Below are 15,461 nucleotides of genomic sequence, written 5' to 3'. Positions count from 1 at the left end.
ACACTTCTGAAGGGGGGCATTGCGTGGATTGGGGTTAGAGACTTCATCTGCAACAACCCAGTTGAAGATTACAGCTGGAAGATGAGCTGTTTCTGGAAACACTTTGGAAAGATTCCTTCACTTGTATGTGCCCCACACATGCACACACACAGGCGCACGCGCGTGCACACACACACACACACACACACACACACACACTCTTCCAGAACCATGGAACTGGAACGACGTTTGCCTAACAACTTCCGGGAGGCTGCCTCCCCTCCTACCATTTTCTCACCAGCCCATGGATGCCAGACTTCTGACTGCTGTCTTGCAGAGGTGGAATAAACTCTATGAGACTGAATCAGCAACTAATTTTCAGGAAGGTTTCTCCACCTCCCCATTCTCACCATTTTGCTTTGAGGAAGAGAGGAAAGCCCATGCTATCAGTGGAAACGACAACGGTACTCTTAAAAAAAAAAAAAAAAACAAAACTGACATTCTAAAAAACCAAGCTGCTCTCTTCTCTGGACTGAAATCAAATATTTCTATTTGAAACACAGCCACAGAGCAGGCTCTTCTCTTCCCCCCTCTTCAGCCCACCTATTTCCTCCCACTTTTCTCCATACGCATGTGCGCAAACACACACACATACACACATTCGGTGCCTTTTACGTAATCGGCTGACAAGACTGATCTTTCACTTCAATTGCTTTGATTCAAAACCTGCCCACCATTCGTGGGAGGTAAGGAACGGTGGATGACACGTGTGCTTTAATAAAGAGGCTGCGAAAGGAGGAGCATGGGAAAAGCATCTGGTCTGAGTCTTCTGTGTAGTCTCGATTCTCTGTAGGAAAAGAGGGAATGCTACGGAATTAAAGCACATTCTCTTACCTCACATTTACAACTCCGCAAATTGTTTTTGGAACAACTGCCAGGTTAATCCTTTCTTAACAGAACTTTAAGGAGGCAACCTGTTCAAAAATCAGCAACCTCCATTGCTGCTGTTCACCTGATGCCTCAAACAGATTCCCCTGGCCTCCGAGGTGCCATAATCTGACCCTTCTTTACCTACAAGATGCTCTCTCCCCCACTTCCCTGCACGGACCCTCTGCCCTATTCTATGGTTTCTCAACCCTGCAAGTGCAGTCTTTGGGACATGCTGCCCACCTGCTGTAGCCTGTTCCCCTCCTGCTCTGGGCCCATCTTGGCGTTTCTCCTTCTTCAATGCCAAGCTTCCCTGGCTTTTCTCATGTGACCTCTCCCTGACTCCTACAGCCCCTGCTAAATGAGGTCTCTTCAAACTATAGCAACAATCCTTCTTTGTATCACTCACATGTGCAGCCTTTTTGTGTACATACCTAGTCGCACCAAACTGTAAAGACTCAAGAGACAACCCTCCCACTTGGCATTTACAATAGCATCCCACAGACATAGCCGTTCATTTTCCAAGCATTTATCGAGTAACTCTCATGTGCCAGGTGCCAGATTAGATTCCGGGGTTACAGAGATGAATAAAATCCAAAACTCAAGCTGCTCACAGACTGCCGGGGAAGACACGGATGCAAATAGATAATAGCAACAGTATGCCATCAATAATCTCCATCCCAGAAATAAGAACCAGTTGCAGTGGGGGCACGAAAGAGCGAGTATTTAATGCTAAGTGGAGTGGAGCCGGGCAAGGTTTTATTGAGAAGGTTATGCTAGTGTTTGGTCTTGGGGAATCCATAGGAGTTTGCCTGGTCAAGTGAGGTAGGAGAATTCTAGAATAGAACAGCCAGAACGGGAAATGATACAGAAGCACCAAAAAACCAAGAAGGTTCCGGGCACTGTGATGGGTCCTCTCCCAAGTAGGTACTTCTGAGAATGCACGTGGTCATCAGAGGAAAGATGAGAACAGAGTCACAACTGGGAAAAAATGATGGAAGCCACACCATGAAGGACCTCAGGTGCCAGGTTAGGTACTTTGGATTTTTATTCCCTGAGCTACTGAATGGCACTGAAGGAATTTGAGGATAATGTTGTAATCTGAAGTTATCTAATGCATGCTAAAAATAAGGACAACAACCTGACTTTTTTTAAACCATTCATCCACCAAAGGACAAACTGAAATATCCAAACCATGGAATAAAAAGAAATGAACTGAGACACACAGCAATTCTGTTGGGTCTGAAGAGAATTATACTGAGTGGAAAAAAAAAATCCCCAAAGATTACAAATTGTATGATTCCATTTACATAAAATGTTCTTGAAGAAAGAAAATTATGGAGCCAGATCGGAGAGCGGTGGTTGCCAAAGACTATGTAGGGATTGGGGAAGGTTATACAGATGTGGTTACAAAGGGGAAGCATGAGGGACCCTCGTGGTGATGGAATAATTCTGATTCTTCACTGTGGTGGTGGTTACACAAACTTCTACATGTGATAAAACTGCATGGACATACAAAGATACACACATACGAATACATGTATACTGGTAAAATCTGAATAAATTCTGTGGATTATGGCAATGTCAATTAATTGGTTTTGAGGTTGTGCTATAGTTATACAAGATGTTACCACTAGAGAAAACTGGATTAAGGGTACACAAAAGCTTTCCGTATTTTTCTTACAAATTCCTGTGAATCTGTACTTATTTCAAAAACACTTTTAAGTGACCAAAATGGTACAAGGCTATTAACCTAAAAAACTGGGAAAAGTGGGGTGCGTGGGTGGCTCAGTCAGTTAAACATCTGACTTTGGCTCAGGTCATGATCTTGCAGCCTGTGGGTTCGAGCCCTACATTGGGCTCTGTGCTGACAGCTCAGAGCCTGGAGCCTGCTTCTGATTCTGTGTTTCCCTCTCTCTGCCCCTCCCCTGCTGTCTGTCTGTCTGTCTGTCTGTCTCTCTCTCTCTCTCTCTCTCAGAAATAAACATTAAAAAGCTAAATAAAACAAAAAAAAACTGGAAAAAGTAACTTCTTAAAGTGGAATTTAAAGATTATTGCTCAACAATATTGATTCTTGTAAAGGGTTCTCTTAACTTCAAAGCCTGTTTTATGTAACATTACAGCACAAAGGTTTTTTTTTTTTCAACGTTTATTTATTTTTGGGACAGAGAGAGACAGAGCATGAACGGGGGAGGGGCAGAGAGAGAGGGAGACACAGAATCGGAAACAGGCTCCAGGCTCTGAGCCATCAGCCCAGAGCCCGACGCGGGGCTCGAACTCACGGACTGCGAGATCGTGACCTGGCTGAAGTCGGACGCTTAACCGACTGCGCCACCCAGGTGCCCCTACAGCACAAAGTTTTATTGATATGGGTGTATATATTACAGGTAAGATTTTTCTCAATGAATTGAGTCCATCAATATTCAAATTGTCCTAGGACTAAAGTAACAATATCAGAATGGGGGTGGGTAGATATCAGTACAAATATGCTCAAATCTGAATGACAAAAGGCCTGAGACCATGTCAAATATTAGTATCATTGTAAAAAGTTATTTTAAAAAAGACACCCAACCACCCCAATAAGCAAAACCAAAAAACAAAACAAAACAAAAAAAACAACCCAAAAAACAAATCTGATTTAACTTCTATTCTCAGTGATTTGGCTTCCTTATGATGAAATGTACGTACGGATCTACATCGATCATGTATGGTTACAGAGCATACATCAAACTTTAACACAGTGTGATGAACTCAGATTTAAAACACACACAAAACTAAAATAAAGCAACTCTCCTGCATTAACAAAGCACAAGTGTAAAAACTGTAAGAAACACAATAGTCTTATGTTGTTTACATACAGGATAGTCCCCAGAATAACAGGTGGAATCTTGTTCTCTTGGGCTAAAAGTAGCCTTTGAATAGCAGATTTTTCTAGTGGATTTTTTTTTATCCTCAGCCTTGAAACAATAGCTAACTTTAAGCAAGCTTTTAGCACAATGGTGCTGTGAAGGTTATTGAGTATTTATTCTTGCAGAATTCAGATGCTTCACACAAGTATAAATTAATTCTTTCTAAATCCCAAGTTCATGAGTTCCTGATTAATGAACGGTAATCATGGGCTATTATAGGAGTTGGGCTTTCGAAATTATAAGGTGAGGGCATCTGGGCAGCTCAGTCGGTTAAATCCTCTCGGTTTTGGCTGAGGTCATGATCTCACAGTTCATGGGTTCAAGTCCCACACTGGGCTCTGTGTGACAGCACACAGCCTGCTTGGGATTCTCTGTCTCCCTCTCTCTGTCCCTTCCCCACTTGCACTCTCTCTCTCAAATAAATAAGCATTAAAACATAAAAATTATAAAGCATCAGGTAAGTAAGAGGCATTCTACTCTTTTATCAGGGTTGTAACAAGTAGGTCCTCAATGTCCAGGTAGCACCTGAGGGAAGTCCCTGGGTTGGCAGATAGATGGCAGATATGGGCACATTTTCACTCATGCCCCAAGATGCAGGTGTAATTCTGGAACTGAAGCAGGGACAGTAGCCTCAAGGTGAAGAAGTTAGCCCAGGCATGACCATCATCTTCCCCAAATAAAGTCTTCCTACGAATGTCTCCTAATAGATTTTATGATTTGTTTTCTTGCTTGTGGGCTGCTTCCCCAACCTGAATGTAAGCCTCAAACCTTGTCTGCTGTCTGCACCTTTGGGAGCCCAGTTCTAGTAGGGCTCCTAGTACAGAATAGATGCTCAATAAATATCTGTCGACTAAAATACCTCTTCACTCTGTAACACTGCTTTTAGATAAAAAAGAAAAGTGAGTGGTGGATACTTTTCAAATTCTGATGAAAGCTATGAGCCCTCCCCTTGGCAAAAAGATGAATGAAAAGACACTGGGGTTTTTTTGTTGTTGTTGCTGTTGTTGGTTTTTTTTTTTTTTATTCTGTAGAATTTATAAATCCTAGCTTAAGCTATTCCTATGGAAATCATTTTCAAGGATGACAAGGTTATTGTAAACACAGTTAGCCACTTTTTTAAATTTTTGCTATTTGTTATCAATAACACATGCTATTTTAGTGACATTAAGGACAAAGAAAATGATAATTTGGCTAATAATAACATTTCTATCCCGTTTTTTTTTTCTTATAAAGTGCAGAGCTTGTCTCTCGCCCTCCCTCTCTCTTTCTCTCTCCAACCCTAAGTGTACATTTGGCATAATTTCAACCTCTTTCCTAAAGGCACTGAGTGGAATTTGAAGGAGAGAGGGGTTAAGTCGCATTCACACACACAGAGAACCACCTGCCTGTCATGGGTAGGATGGTTCAGAATAAAAGGCAAGTGGAGAATCTTGTCCAGTCACCATAAGTCACAAAGGAGTCTAAGAATACTGAAAAACGCAGATGGCTAACTTTTTGTCAGAAAAGAGCTGTCCTTAGTTGCCAGGAATGGAAGGTGCCCACGTGAATCTTACTCGCACACTGAGCTTTTGTAAAGAGAGACAGTTATTATCCAACCTGAGCTGAGCTGCACATATCACCAGAAAAACCTTCCTGGATATCTCCTGCCTTCTGAGAAGCTTCGCAAAACCAAACTCTTCCAACACAATGATCCATAAGCAACTATGAAACTCTGCCACAAGAAAGGAAGGGTATTACTTTTTATTTCTTCTGGTTTACAGAAACAAAGCTCATGGTGCTGCTAGAATGCTGGCGGCCACCATTCAAGTGACCTCTGCGATCCGCCTGATCTCCGAGAGTCCCATTCCTAGGGGCCCTGCTGATCAAGACAGCAGCTTGTCTTCCCTCACAGCAGCCGGACTGCAGGCAGACCAGAGCCCTCAGGGCAGGGTTGGGTGTGTGCCACACAAGTCAGCTGCGATACAAAATGCCAATGCACTGGAGGCTGCGGTCTCAGTTAGCTAACAGTCACTGTGGGCCCCCCGTCCCCACCATGTAAACACTGGGAAAAACAGAGTTGCATGAAGGTAGGCTGCTAGCATCCTTCCGGGTTGGGGCAAAAAGCTTTCGCTATGGTATTTTAGTGCCTCCCCCAAGCACATGGCTTGCTTTCTTAATGGCTCAAAAATCCACCAAAACAACAGTGCCTGGTGCTTTTGCAAGGAGGAGCTCTCCAGTACCTCTACAAAGAAACTTTTTCAAGGGTAACTTTTGTAGAAATGGGTTTAAATGCCTATTGCAGAAACCCCACGTGGGAAGCCTGAGGTGTGCATTATGTTCATTGCATCAAGTTCCTTTCATCCTGAAACCTGGCTCCTAACAGAGATGAGGGATAGTTAAATGTGAGTAATTGACAAAATCGTATCTGCAAAGTAGAATAACCAAAGCCTTTGGAAGATGCCTCATTAGCTTCTCTCCTCTACCTCTGCAACCACGTTGAGACTAGGACAGCAGTTTTAAAGAAATAAAGCCAGGAGGGCTCAGTGCAAGACAGCATGTGAAGGCAGGAGTCACATAATTGAATAATGAAATTTTCTACTTATCAAATTTAAGTCATTCTCTATGAAAGAGAGCATCAACTAGTACTGGGAAGGCCTCCAGCTATGGAAAATAAGCTAGAGGAAGAGGGATCTTAAAAATTTATGAGGAAACGCATATTAACACGAATGACTTTTTCTCCGTATGTCACAAGAAGGTCTCCATTTTATTCCGAGTGGTAATTTAGATTTAAATGTGTCAGTGTTCAACCTAATCTACCTTTATAGGCGTTTCTTCCTGCAACAAAACTTCCTTAAGAGCTTGCACAGCATTTGCTGCCTTAGTCTTTCGAAAGCTAAATAAGAATGCAGTACTAGATGGGAAACTAATTTGAATAGTATAAGCACAGAAACTACAGGCTGCACCATAAACTAGGACCAACACATTTGCTGTTGAAAAACTACCCTGATCTCAATACCAGTTTCCAGCAGTTGTGTTAGTCTCTGCAGACTGGAATTCATTCAACTGCTAAAGGTGTTCGTAACACTTTAGAATATACAAAATGGGCTGCATTTTTTAAAAAATACCACACACACACACACACACACACACCCACACAACACAACACAACCTCTTTGGGTGTCCCCTCTCCTAAGGAGCTATTTTAGAGACACCTGAGTATTCTAAATTAAGCAACCCATCCATGGGCAAGTCACTTCTCAAAACCGATGAACTGTCCCCCAGTGCACCTGTATAGAACACAGAAACCCCGGGCAGACGGAATCTTACATCCATACCTATATTTCATGCCAGTCTGCTTTGCGGTGGACTCTTTGAGAGAAATGTGATGCTGAGGGGTGAACGTCCCCAGGCTGCGCGCGATGATAGCGACCGTGCGGAATTTGGCCCGGGCTGCGTTCACCACATTGGGGGCGGTGGAGCTCTGCTTGCTCAGAAGTCGGTCCTCACCATTCCGGCTCTTCAAATTGTGCTCTGTGCAGGCTATGGAGACTTGCATTGCTTCCCCGGGCAGCGCACGGTCCCTCTCAGAACCCCAGAACACAGGCAGTCACGAGAGGTTGAGCAGCTGGGGGGGTTTCTGCTCGTCTTTTAACCCCTCCTTGCTCCCCCTTCCTGGGGATGCCGTCAGACGAGTCCTCGCGGCAGAGGACTTCAGAGCCGGGCAAGTGGCAGGAGTGGCTGCGGTGCAGAACAGAGTCCCAGGCACCGAGAGAAGTAAACAGCCAGCCCTGAAGTTGTCACAGCAGCTGGAACGCGGATCAGGCTCACAAATCTTCCCGGGCAGTAATCTCGGCTGATTAGACTGCCAAATCCATGCAGTCGGGAGGCTCTTGCAGACGCCTAAAGCTGAGCATTCGCGCTGACTGCCGGGGCCGGTCCACCGTGTCTGAATGCGGGCTCGCCTCTGGGCGATGGCTCAAATCCACGCAGGCATATACCGCAAGATGCGCCGCCAGCACGCTCTGGACCTCAGGCAGGATGTTCAACTGGCACGCGGAGCATCCAAGAAGCAGCTAATCACAAGCTGGTCCCCAGGGACCGGTGGTCTCCATCCACTCAGGCTGTCAGCTTCTTCCCCTCCCCGCCCCACTCCGGGAGGTCTGGGGTGGGGGGGGAGGGGGAGTGCTCAAGACCCCTCCCCACTCATTTTCAGGCGAAAGCCTGGGTTGCTGAGCCCACACTGACAAATGTTTGCAGCTGCACAGAAGCGCAGGCTGGCCCCTTTAAAGAGCTCCTAGCCTTTGTGTGCGACAAGGCAGGGACCACTTTCACCAGACACTTGCTGTAACAGAATCTGGAGGGCAGCTCATAAAGGGGGGGGGGGGGGTCTGCCTAGATTCAGACCAAATCTTGCTGCAGCACAACAGTTGGAAGTGGGGGAAGGCAGAGTGGGGGTGCTTCTGCCACGGAACATGCCAGTGAATTAACACGTGAATACTCTGTGACTGGCTTACTAAAACACTACTTGAAATCCCTGTTATTAGCCTTGTTAGAGTTCATTTCCCCTTCCCGCGTTATTCCTGAAGACGGTAAGTTTGAAGTTTCTTGAAAAACCACAGTGCAGACTTTTTGGAGTCAGCTAACTTGCCGTAAAAATCTATTCTGGATCTCAGAGGACCAGGGATAGGGGAAGAGGCAGCAATTTGGCACCACCCAGAAGGGGGCTACACAGGGTGAGCAGCAGGTCCACACCACCCAGAAAGTCCAGGCCAGGCGGCTGGAACTATGTCCATTGCCCACCAGTCACTCAGGGCCACTGGTGATGACAAACACTGTCCCCAAGTCAGGGGTGGGCAGCAAAACACTCTGCTCGACTTTGAATCCACGTGAGGTAGAAACATTGTGTGGTTCAGTGTCAGGTACAAAGCAATGGCTCAAAATATGTGGTTGAACAAAACTAAGCATCAGTTGGCTGATGAACACTTTATCTCTCCGTTTGAAACGCATGGAAGCCAGACTCCTTTTATAGACGCCCTTACAATAAAATTGTGGCTTCTGCAAGATCAGTTTTCTGAACGTGGTCCCCAACAGACATTGCTGTCCAGTGAAAAGGAACAGGGCTTAAATTGACAACATTTGTGAGCACCATCTCTGTGCTAGGCAATAGAAACATGGTGGGGGGGTGGGGGGGAGGGTTGAAGCACTGTCCTTCTCCCTCAAGGAACAGGCAATCTGTGTGGGAAGGACAAAGCATCCAGTCTTAAAGGGGCTAATTAACAAGTCAGAGGTGCATCAGTGTTCAAATGAGTGGTACAGGCACTAAATATGTTAAGAGTTAAGCAGAGGAGTAATTACAGAAGGCTGGAGAAAAGTTCTTTGATTCATTCCCCACACTTCTACCGAATCTCTATCAGGTACCTGGCTCTACTTGTTGCTAAGGTACAAAGATGGCTTAGATAGAGTCTGGACCGCAAGGAGCTCATGGGTTCCCAGGCAACCTTCGAAGAGGAGCAGGATTTTGCACAGGGCATGAATCTGATTAGCAGGAGAGGAGGAAGGTGGTCTTCCAAGGGGTTGCCAAGTGTGGGGAGAATACACATTCTGGCAATGTCTGTGATTGGAAAAACAACAACAACAAACAGGTCTGACCACTTCTTGCCAAATTAAGTTATAAGAATGAATTTAAAAAATTGTTTTTTTACTATTTATTTTTGACAGAGAGAGAGAGAGAGAGAGAGAGAGAGAGAGAGAGAGGCAGACCATGAGCAGGGAGGGGCAGAGAGAAAGGGAGACACAGAATCCGAAGCAGGCTACAGGGTCCGAGCTGTCAGCACAGAGCCCGATGGGGGGCTCGAACTCACAGACCGCGAGATCATGACCTGAGCCAAAGTCAGACGCTCAACTGACTGAGCCACCCAGACACCCCAAGAATGAAGTTTTTAAGCAGAGTATGTGCTTATTTTGGATTCTAATCCAGAGATGAATCTTAACGTTTTATAACCTGCAGATAAGGTTTAAATCACATTGTGGAAGCTCAATCCTTAATCCTTCATGACTTTAAAAAATAAATATACGACCTAACGCTCAGTGGTTGGGAAATAGCTTTCAGATGCGATGAGGGATGTGGAAAAGGACAAATGATGCTTTCTTTTTCCCTTGGCTCCAAGGAGGGAGTTCTTGATGAGCTCTGTGTTCCCTGGAATAAATAACAGTGGGCAGAGAGGAAGCAGATCATTAGAACCTTTGTGTTTTCACACGAAGCTGGCTCATCGGAGATGATCGATGTGAATCAGGAGAAGAGGAAGAAGTGGGAGGCATCAAAAGGAAGAGCTCAGAAAGAGAGGAAAACAAAGCAGCCTGGAAGGTGAGACAGAGCCTGGTGATCCCTATAGGCCCGGACGGCCAGGAGCTTGCCTGGGCACTGACGGAGGGGAAGGAGGTGTGAGAAGGTGGCCGAGGGCTGATGAAGTAGTGCCACCAAGTTCCCAGGGAGGGGGGAGGAGGGAGGGCCAGAGATCAGCACCGTTAGCCAACATAGCTAACGCAGTTCGCTAACCCAAACCAGAGCAGGGGTGAGGTTAGCAGAACAAAACCTACAAGGCCGAGTGCCTCAGAGTCCCCTTCCTACCTCTCACAGGACTGAGCCCAGTGCCTTATGCCTAGCAGGCCCTCACCGTATGAATAATTGAAAGAGGGAGATAAGGAAGCAAAGGAAAGAACACGGCAGGAAGGGAGGAAGGAAAGCATATGGGAAGATGCCAAATTCTTGGATAAACTTGATTCCTTAAAAAGAAGGAAAAAGAAAAAAAAATCCTGCACGTTCTAGCTTCACACAGCCTGCTTACTTTAAAGGAGCCAATAATTGCCCCACATTCACATCTGCACCCCTTGTGTATTGACAAGTGTCTGCCTTTAGTCCGCCTCAAAGAGAATCAAAGAATGGAGACCAGAGAAGCGCTCCGGTGCAAGCTTCTTTCTTGCTACCCGCAGTGTGCCTTTTCAGATCTGACACCACATGGGCTTTGATAGCCAGCCAGCAGCTCGGTGACTTCCCCAGCTGTGCTCACCCTTCCCAGCATTAATGGAGCAGTAGGTCTCAGGGGCCAGGGAATTACATGGTTGGCTGTGAGCAGCTCATTCCTAATAAGTTTGTGCTAACAGGCCACGTGCTAATTAAGGTGGGGAAATTAGAGATGTGTCCTGTTATTGTCATACAATAGGATTTGGAGGAATTATTAACATTATTTTGGGTTCAGATAAGACCCACAGACAATGATATAAGGATAGACGTAGACATAAATGTAAATGCAGGGCGCCTGGGTGGCTCAGTTGGTCAAGTGTCCAACTTCGGCTCAGGTCATGATCTCAAGGTTCATGGGCTTGAGCCCCGCATTGGGCTCTGTGCTGACAGCTCAAAGCCTGGATCCTGCTTCAGATTCTGGGTCTCCCTTTCTCTCTGCCCCTCCCCTGCTTGCTGTCTCTGTCTCAAAAATAAATTTAAAATTTTTTTAAACTCTTAAATAAAAAAAAAAAAGTAGATGCAAATGTGAGATCTATTGTTATGGGTTGAATTGGGTCCCTCCACCAAGTTCATATGACGAAGTCCTAACTCTCAGGAAGTACCTCAGAATATGAATGTATTGGAGAGACAGTCCTTAAAGAGGTAATTAAAGTAAAATGAGGTCATTAAGGCAGGCCCGAATCCAATATGACTTATGTCTTTATAAGAGGAGATTCAGACACATACACAGATGGAAGGAAGCCTCTGAAGACACACGGAGAAGACAGCCATCTGCAACCCAAAGAAAGAGGCCACAGAAGAAACCAACCCTGTTGATACCCTGGTCTTGAACTTCTAGCCTCCAGAATCAAGAAAATATAAATTTCTATTGTTTCAGTCCACTAATCTACCCTATTTTGTTTGTTGGAGGCGGGGCGGGAATTCAGAGAGAGAGAGAGAGAGAGGGAGGGAGAGTGAGCACTCGTGCAGGGGAGGGGCAGAAGGAGACAGAGAAAATTTTAAGCAGGCTGCACGCCCAGGCTCAGCGGGGCTTGATCCCATAACCAACGGTGAGATTGTGAGCTAAGCTGAAATCAAGAGTCGGACGCGAGGTGCCTGGGTGGCTCAGTCATTAAACAACCGACTCTTGATTTGGGCTCAGGTCATGAACTCACAACAGTCATGATCTCAGTTTATGAGGCCCAGCCCTGCCTGGGGAGCCCACTTGGATTCTCTGTCTCTTCTCTCTCTGCCCTTCCCCCTGCTCACACACGTGCTCTCTTTCTGAAAATTAATAAACGTATTTTAAGAAAAGAGTTAGACATTTAACTCACTTAACTGATTGAGCCACCCAGGTGCACCCCATCTGTAGTAACTTGTTATAGCAGCCCTCACAAACCAGTGCAGATATTAGATATTGTTTGATTTAAATTTTTTTAAAAAAATGTTTATTTTGAGACAGAGAGAGCAGGGAAGGGGCGGAGAGAGAAGGAGAGAAAGAGAATCCCAAGCAGGCTCCCCACTGCCAGCCCAGAGCCCGATGCAGTGCTCGATCCTATGAACTGTGAGATCATGACATGAGCCTAAACCAAGAGTAGAATGCTTAACTGACTGAGCCATCCAGGTGCCCCCATGTTTTTAATTCTTATAACTGGTCAAGAGAAATGACCGGAGCACTCTAAAGAAGATGCTCCTGAAAGTCATAATTAGACGACAGGGATATTATTGTGCCACTCCGTATGTCCCGAGCCAATGTTACAAATGTGCTAAAAAAGAAGACCTCCAAATAGAACTCTGTGCCTTTGTTCCTTTCCACAAAGTTGTAAAGCCTCTACATGGTAACTCTTGATACAAGAAGTGGTGCTTTTTAAGGCATTTCTAGCACTTTCCCCTGTTCTTAATGATCTCCTTATTCTGTCAATTTTCCCTTTCAAGGGCTCGCTTTATACTGGGCATGTGTAATCAGCACCCCCAGATGTGTCATGAGGTGGTAGAGAGAGGCCTGTGGGCAAAGACCCAGATTCCAAACCCAGCTCTGTCACTCTGCCTCTGACCCCGGGTGTCATTATAGCTCTCTGCCTCTGTTCTCTCATCTGACATATGAGAGGGCTCCATATAGATTCCACAGGGTGCTTTCACAGAGAGCTGTGGAGGTTACAAGATCACAGGGAGCCAAATTATCACTTACTCTGAGATTTCACCTGTGTCTCAGCCGGTCTTGATTTAGTACCCAATATTCGGAATTCTTGGGCGTTAATGTCGAAGGGTCATTGAGTCATGGCAGAGCTGGTTAGGAACAGGCCATAGGCTACTTAACCTGCACCCTAGCCTCTCATGATCAGCAAAGAGTCTTCGTGGCCACATGGGAGGACTCGAGAGCGTGGGGTCAGCTAGAGCTGGGGGTGAATCCCAGCTCTGCCCTGCCCGTTCCTTGCGTGCCACTGAGCAGGCTGCTCCACCTCCCTGCACCTCAGAATCTTCACCAAAAGAATTGTGCAAGGACATGCCTCTTTGGGTAATTACAGAAATTGCACAAAATAGGCACTTGATAACTGCTAAGTACCATCTTGATTTACTAGAAGCAAGGGCTGTTGGGAAGTCCTTTATTAAGCCAGCTCACCAGGAGACCCCAGCAATTACTAACACCGGTAAGACTTACACTACGCCTCCTATAGCCTAGGAGTTCTTACCAACACTCCCCGTGTATTAACTCATTTAATTAGCACGTAATCCCATGGGGAGGTAATAGGTTTTCAACACCACTCTATAGATGGGGAAACATGAGACACAGAGAAGTTAAATGACCTGCCCAAGGTGACACAGGCAGGAAGCTGCACAGCTGGGGTTTACTCAGGGTAGCCTGGCTCCAGAGACTTGGTTCTCAACTCTGTGCATACTGCTTCTCCCTGAAAGAGCCTCCTTGTGAGAAGGGCCTTAAATAGTGCCATTTTATGGGGGCGCCTGGGTGGCTCAGTCGGTTACGTCTGACTCTTGGTTTCAGCTCAGGTCACGATCTCACAATTTCGTGAGTTTGAGTCCCGTGTCAGGCTCTGTGCTGTCAGCGTGGAGCCTGCTTACCATTCTCTCTCTGTCTCTCTCTGTCCTTCCCCCACTCATGCAGTCTCTCTCTCAAAAATAAATAAACTGACAAACAATAAATAGTGCCATTTTATGAATTTTTAAAGGCTTTATTCTTACTATGAGTGAGGGGCAAAATTCAATATTAAAATTCTGAACATTTTGGAAAAATCAAATCATCCATAGCTTGGTAGCTATCAACTTTTTAAAATACTTCATAATACTTTATTCTTAATGCTCAAGAAAACATCTATTCCCAGTTACCTGGCACACTTCTGATTAACTCAATTTCTTACAAGTAATGTCACAACAAAGGCTTTTTGCTGGGTCCACTTAGAATTTGTGGTTTATATGCTATCGGCAACCAGAGCCAGTGGGGGCCAGGAAACATTCAATTATGCAGCCAGACAAAACCGGATTCATTCAAAACAGAAAAGAATCTGCTACTATCTCAAGAATTTTAAACATGCAAGCATACAGATGGCAAGCCACTTTATGTGCCTGTTATTTGTGGGTAAAAGAGCTTGTTAGGATGAGAGTTTGCCATTTATCAGAAATTCTTAACGTCTGGGTTTGGAGAACAATTTATTATATTCTGACAAATTGAGCCAGCCATGAAGGTAACGATGGGCCTACATTTGCTTGGGAACAGGGTTTGGAATAACAGAGAAAGCAAGATTGAGAGGCCAAACTGGAAATTCTTGAGGCTCTGACGAATAGAAGAAACTTCCAGATATCAACCCTTCTGCTACTCTGGAAGAAAGTTTCACCAGAGAACCCCCACTACGAAACAGAGGACGAACTCAATACACATTTTCTCACACCACTGGCCACATGTCGAAAACAAAAACATGATTAAAGGATAGTTAAGCTTTTCAATTAACACTCGAACGATACTCACAGCCACAGATAAATGTTTCCTTAGTTGGAAATTTGTGACATATCAGATGGTCGGCAAGGTCTCCATATTTGTCCATTACTTTATACGTTCAAGATGAGGTGCTACAGTGCTATAGGAAGCAAGTGTGGAAAAATAGGAAATTCACAATTCAGATGGTTTTGTTCAGGCCTCTTCATGGTAGATAATTTCTCATAAGCTCATCTAGAACTTGGGCATAGAGCTGGGGGGGTGGGGAACAGGGACATATGGTCTGTTTGCTTTTGCAAATGTTTTTAATTCCTCCTCAATTATTAGCCATTAGTATGATTTCTGTCATTGCCTTACAATAGAGTAAGTTGGTCAGAAATATTTGTCAATTTAAGATTTCATTAACCTTAAGAAAGACACATTATTGTTTTGTATACCATTAAAATAAAAACTGTGGTCAATTAGTTATGACACAATGCTTTTTTTTCTTTAAACTTTGTATTTTAAAGTTATCAAAAGAGTTGTTTTAGAATTAGTTGGGATTTCCTGCCCAAAATTTTACTCTTGTACATACAGGAGGGGGAAAATATAAGAGAAATTGGTTAAGGTACTCCCCAACGTGTTCACATTTAGAATTTGATGCTTCACTTCTGCTTCTTTTACTCTGTCATCATCGTCCACATCTTTTTCCACAATCATCCTTTGTGTTGGTGACGTGGCA

General features: G+C 44.9%; 1 protein-coding gene across 4 annotated transcripts in view; it reads right to left on the bottom strand.

Moving 5' to 3' along the window:
- The window catches only part of KCNAB1 (potassium voltage-gated channel subfamily A regulatory beta subunit 1), a 399,759-nt gene that overhangs the window by 262,983 nt on the left and 121,315 nt on the right, over positions 1–15,461 (bottom strand). For 2 of the 4 annotated variants that reach the window (XM_047874455.1, XM_047874457.1), the window contains exon 1: positions 7,130–7,350. The exons of the other annotated variants lie outside the window; for them this stretch is intronic. In XM_047874455.1, coding sequence (XP_047730411.1) covers positions 7,130–7,350 — 221 coding nt within the window. Of the gene's footprint in view, positions 1–7,129; positions 7,351–15,461 lie in introns of those variants that run through there. 4 annotated transcript variants of the gene reach the window in all.

This window comes from Prionailurus viverrinus, chromosome C2 (assembly GCF_022837055.1).
Source record: "Prionailurus viverrinus isolate Anna chromosome C2, UM_Priviv_1.0, whole genome shotgun sequence".
Taxonomy (NCBI): Eukaryota; Metazoa; Chordata; class Mammalia; order Carnivora; family Felidae; genus Prionailurus; species Prionailurus viverrinus.
This window is presented reverse-complemented; position numbering and strand designations above follow the sequence as displayed.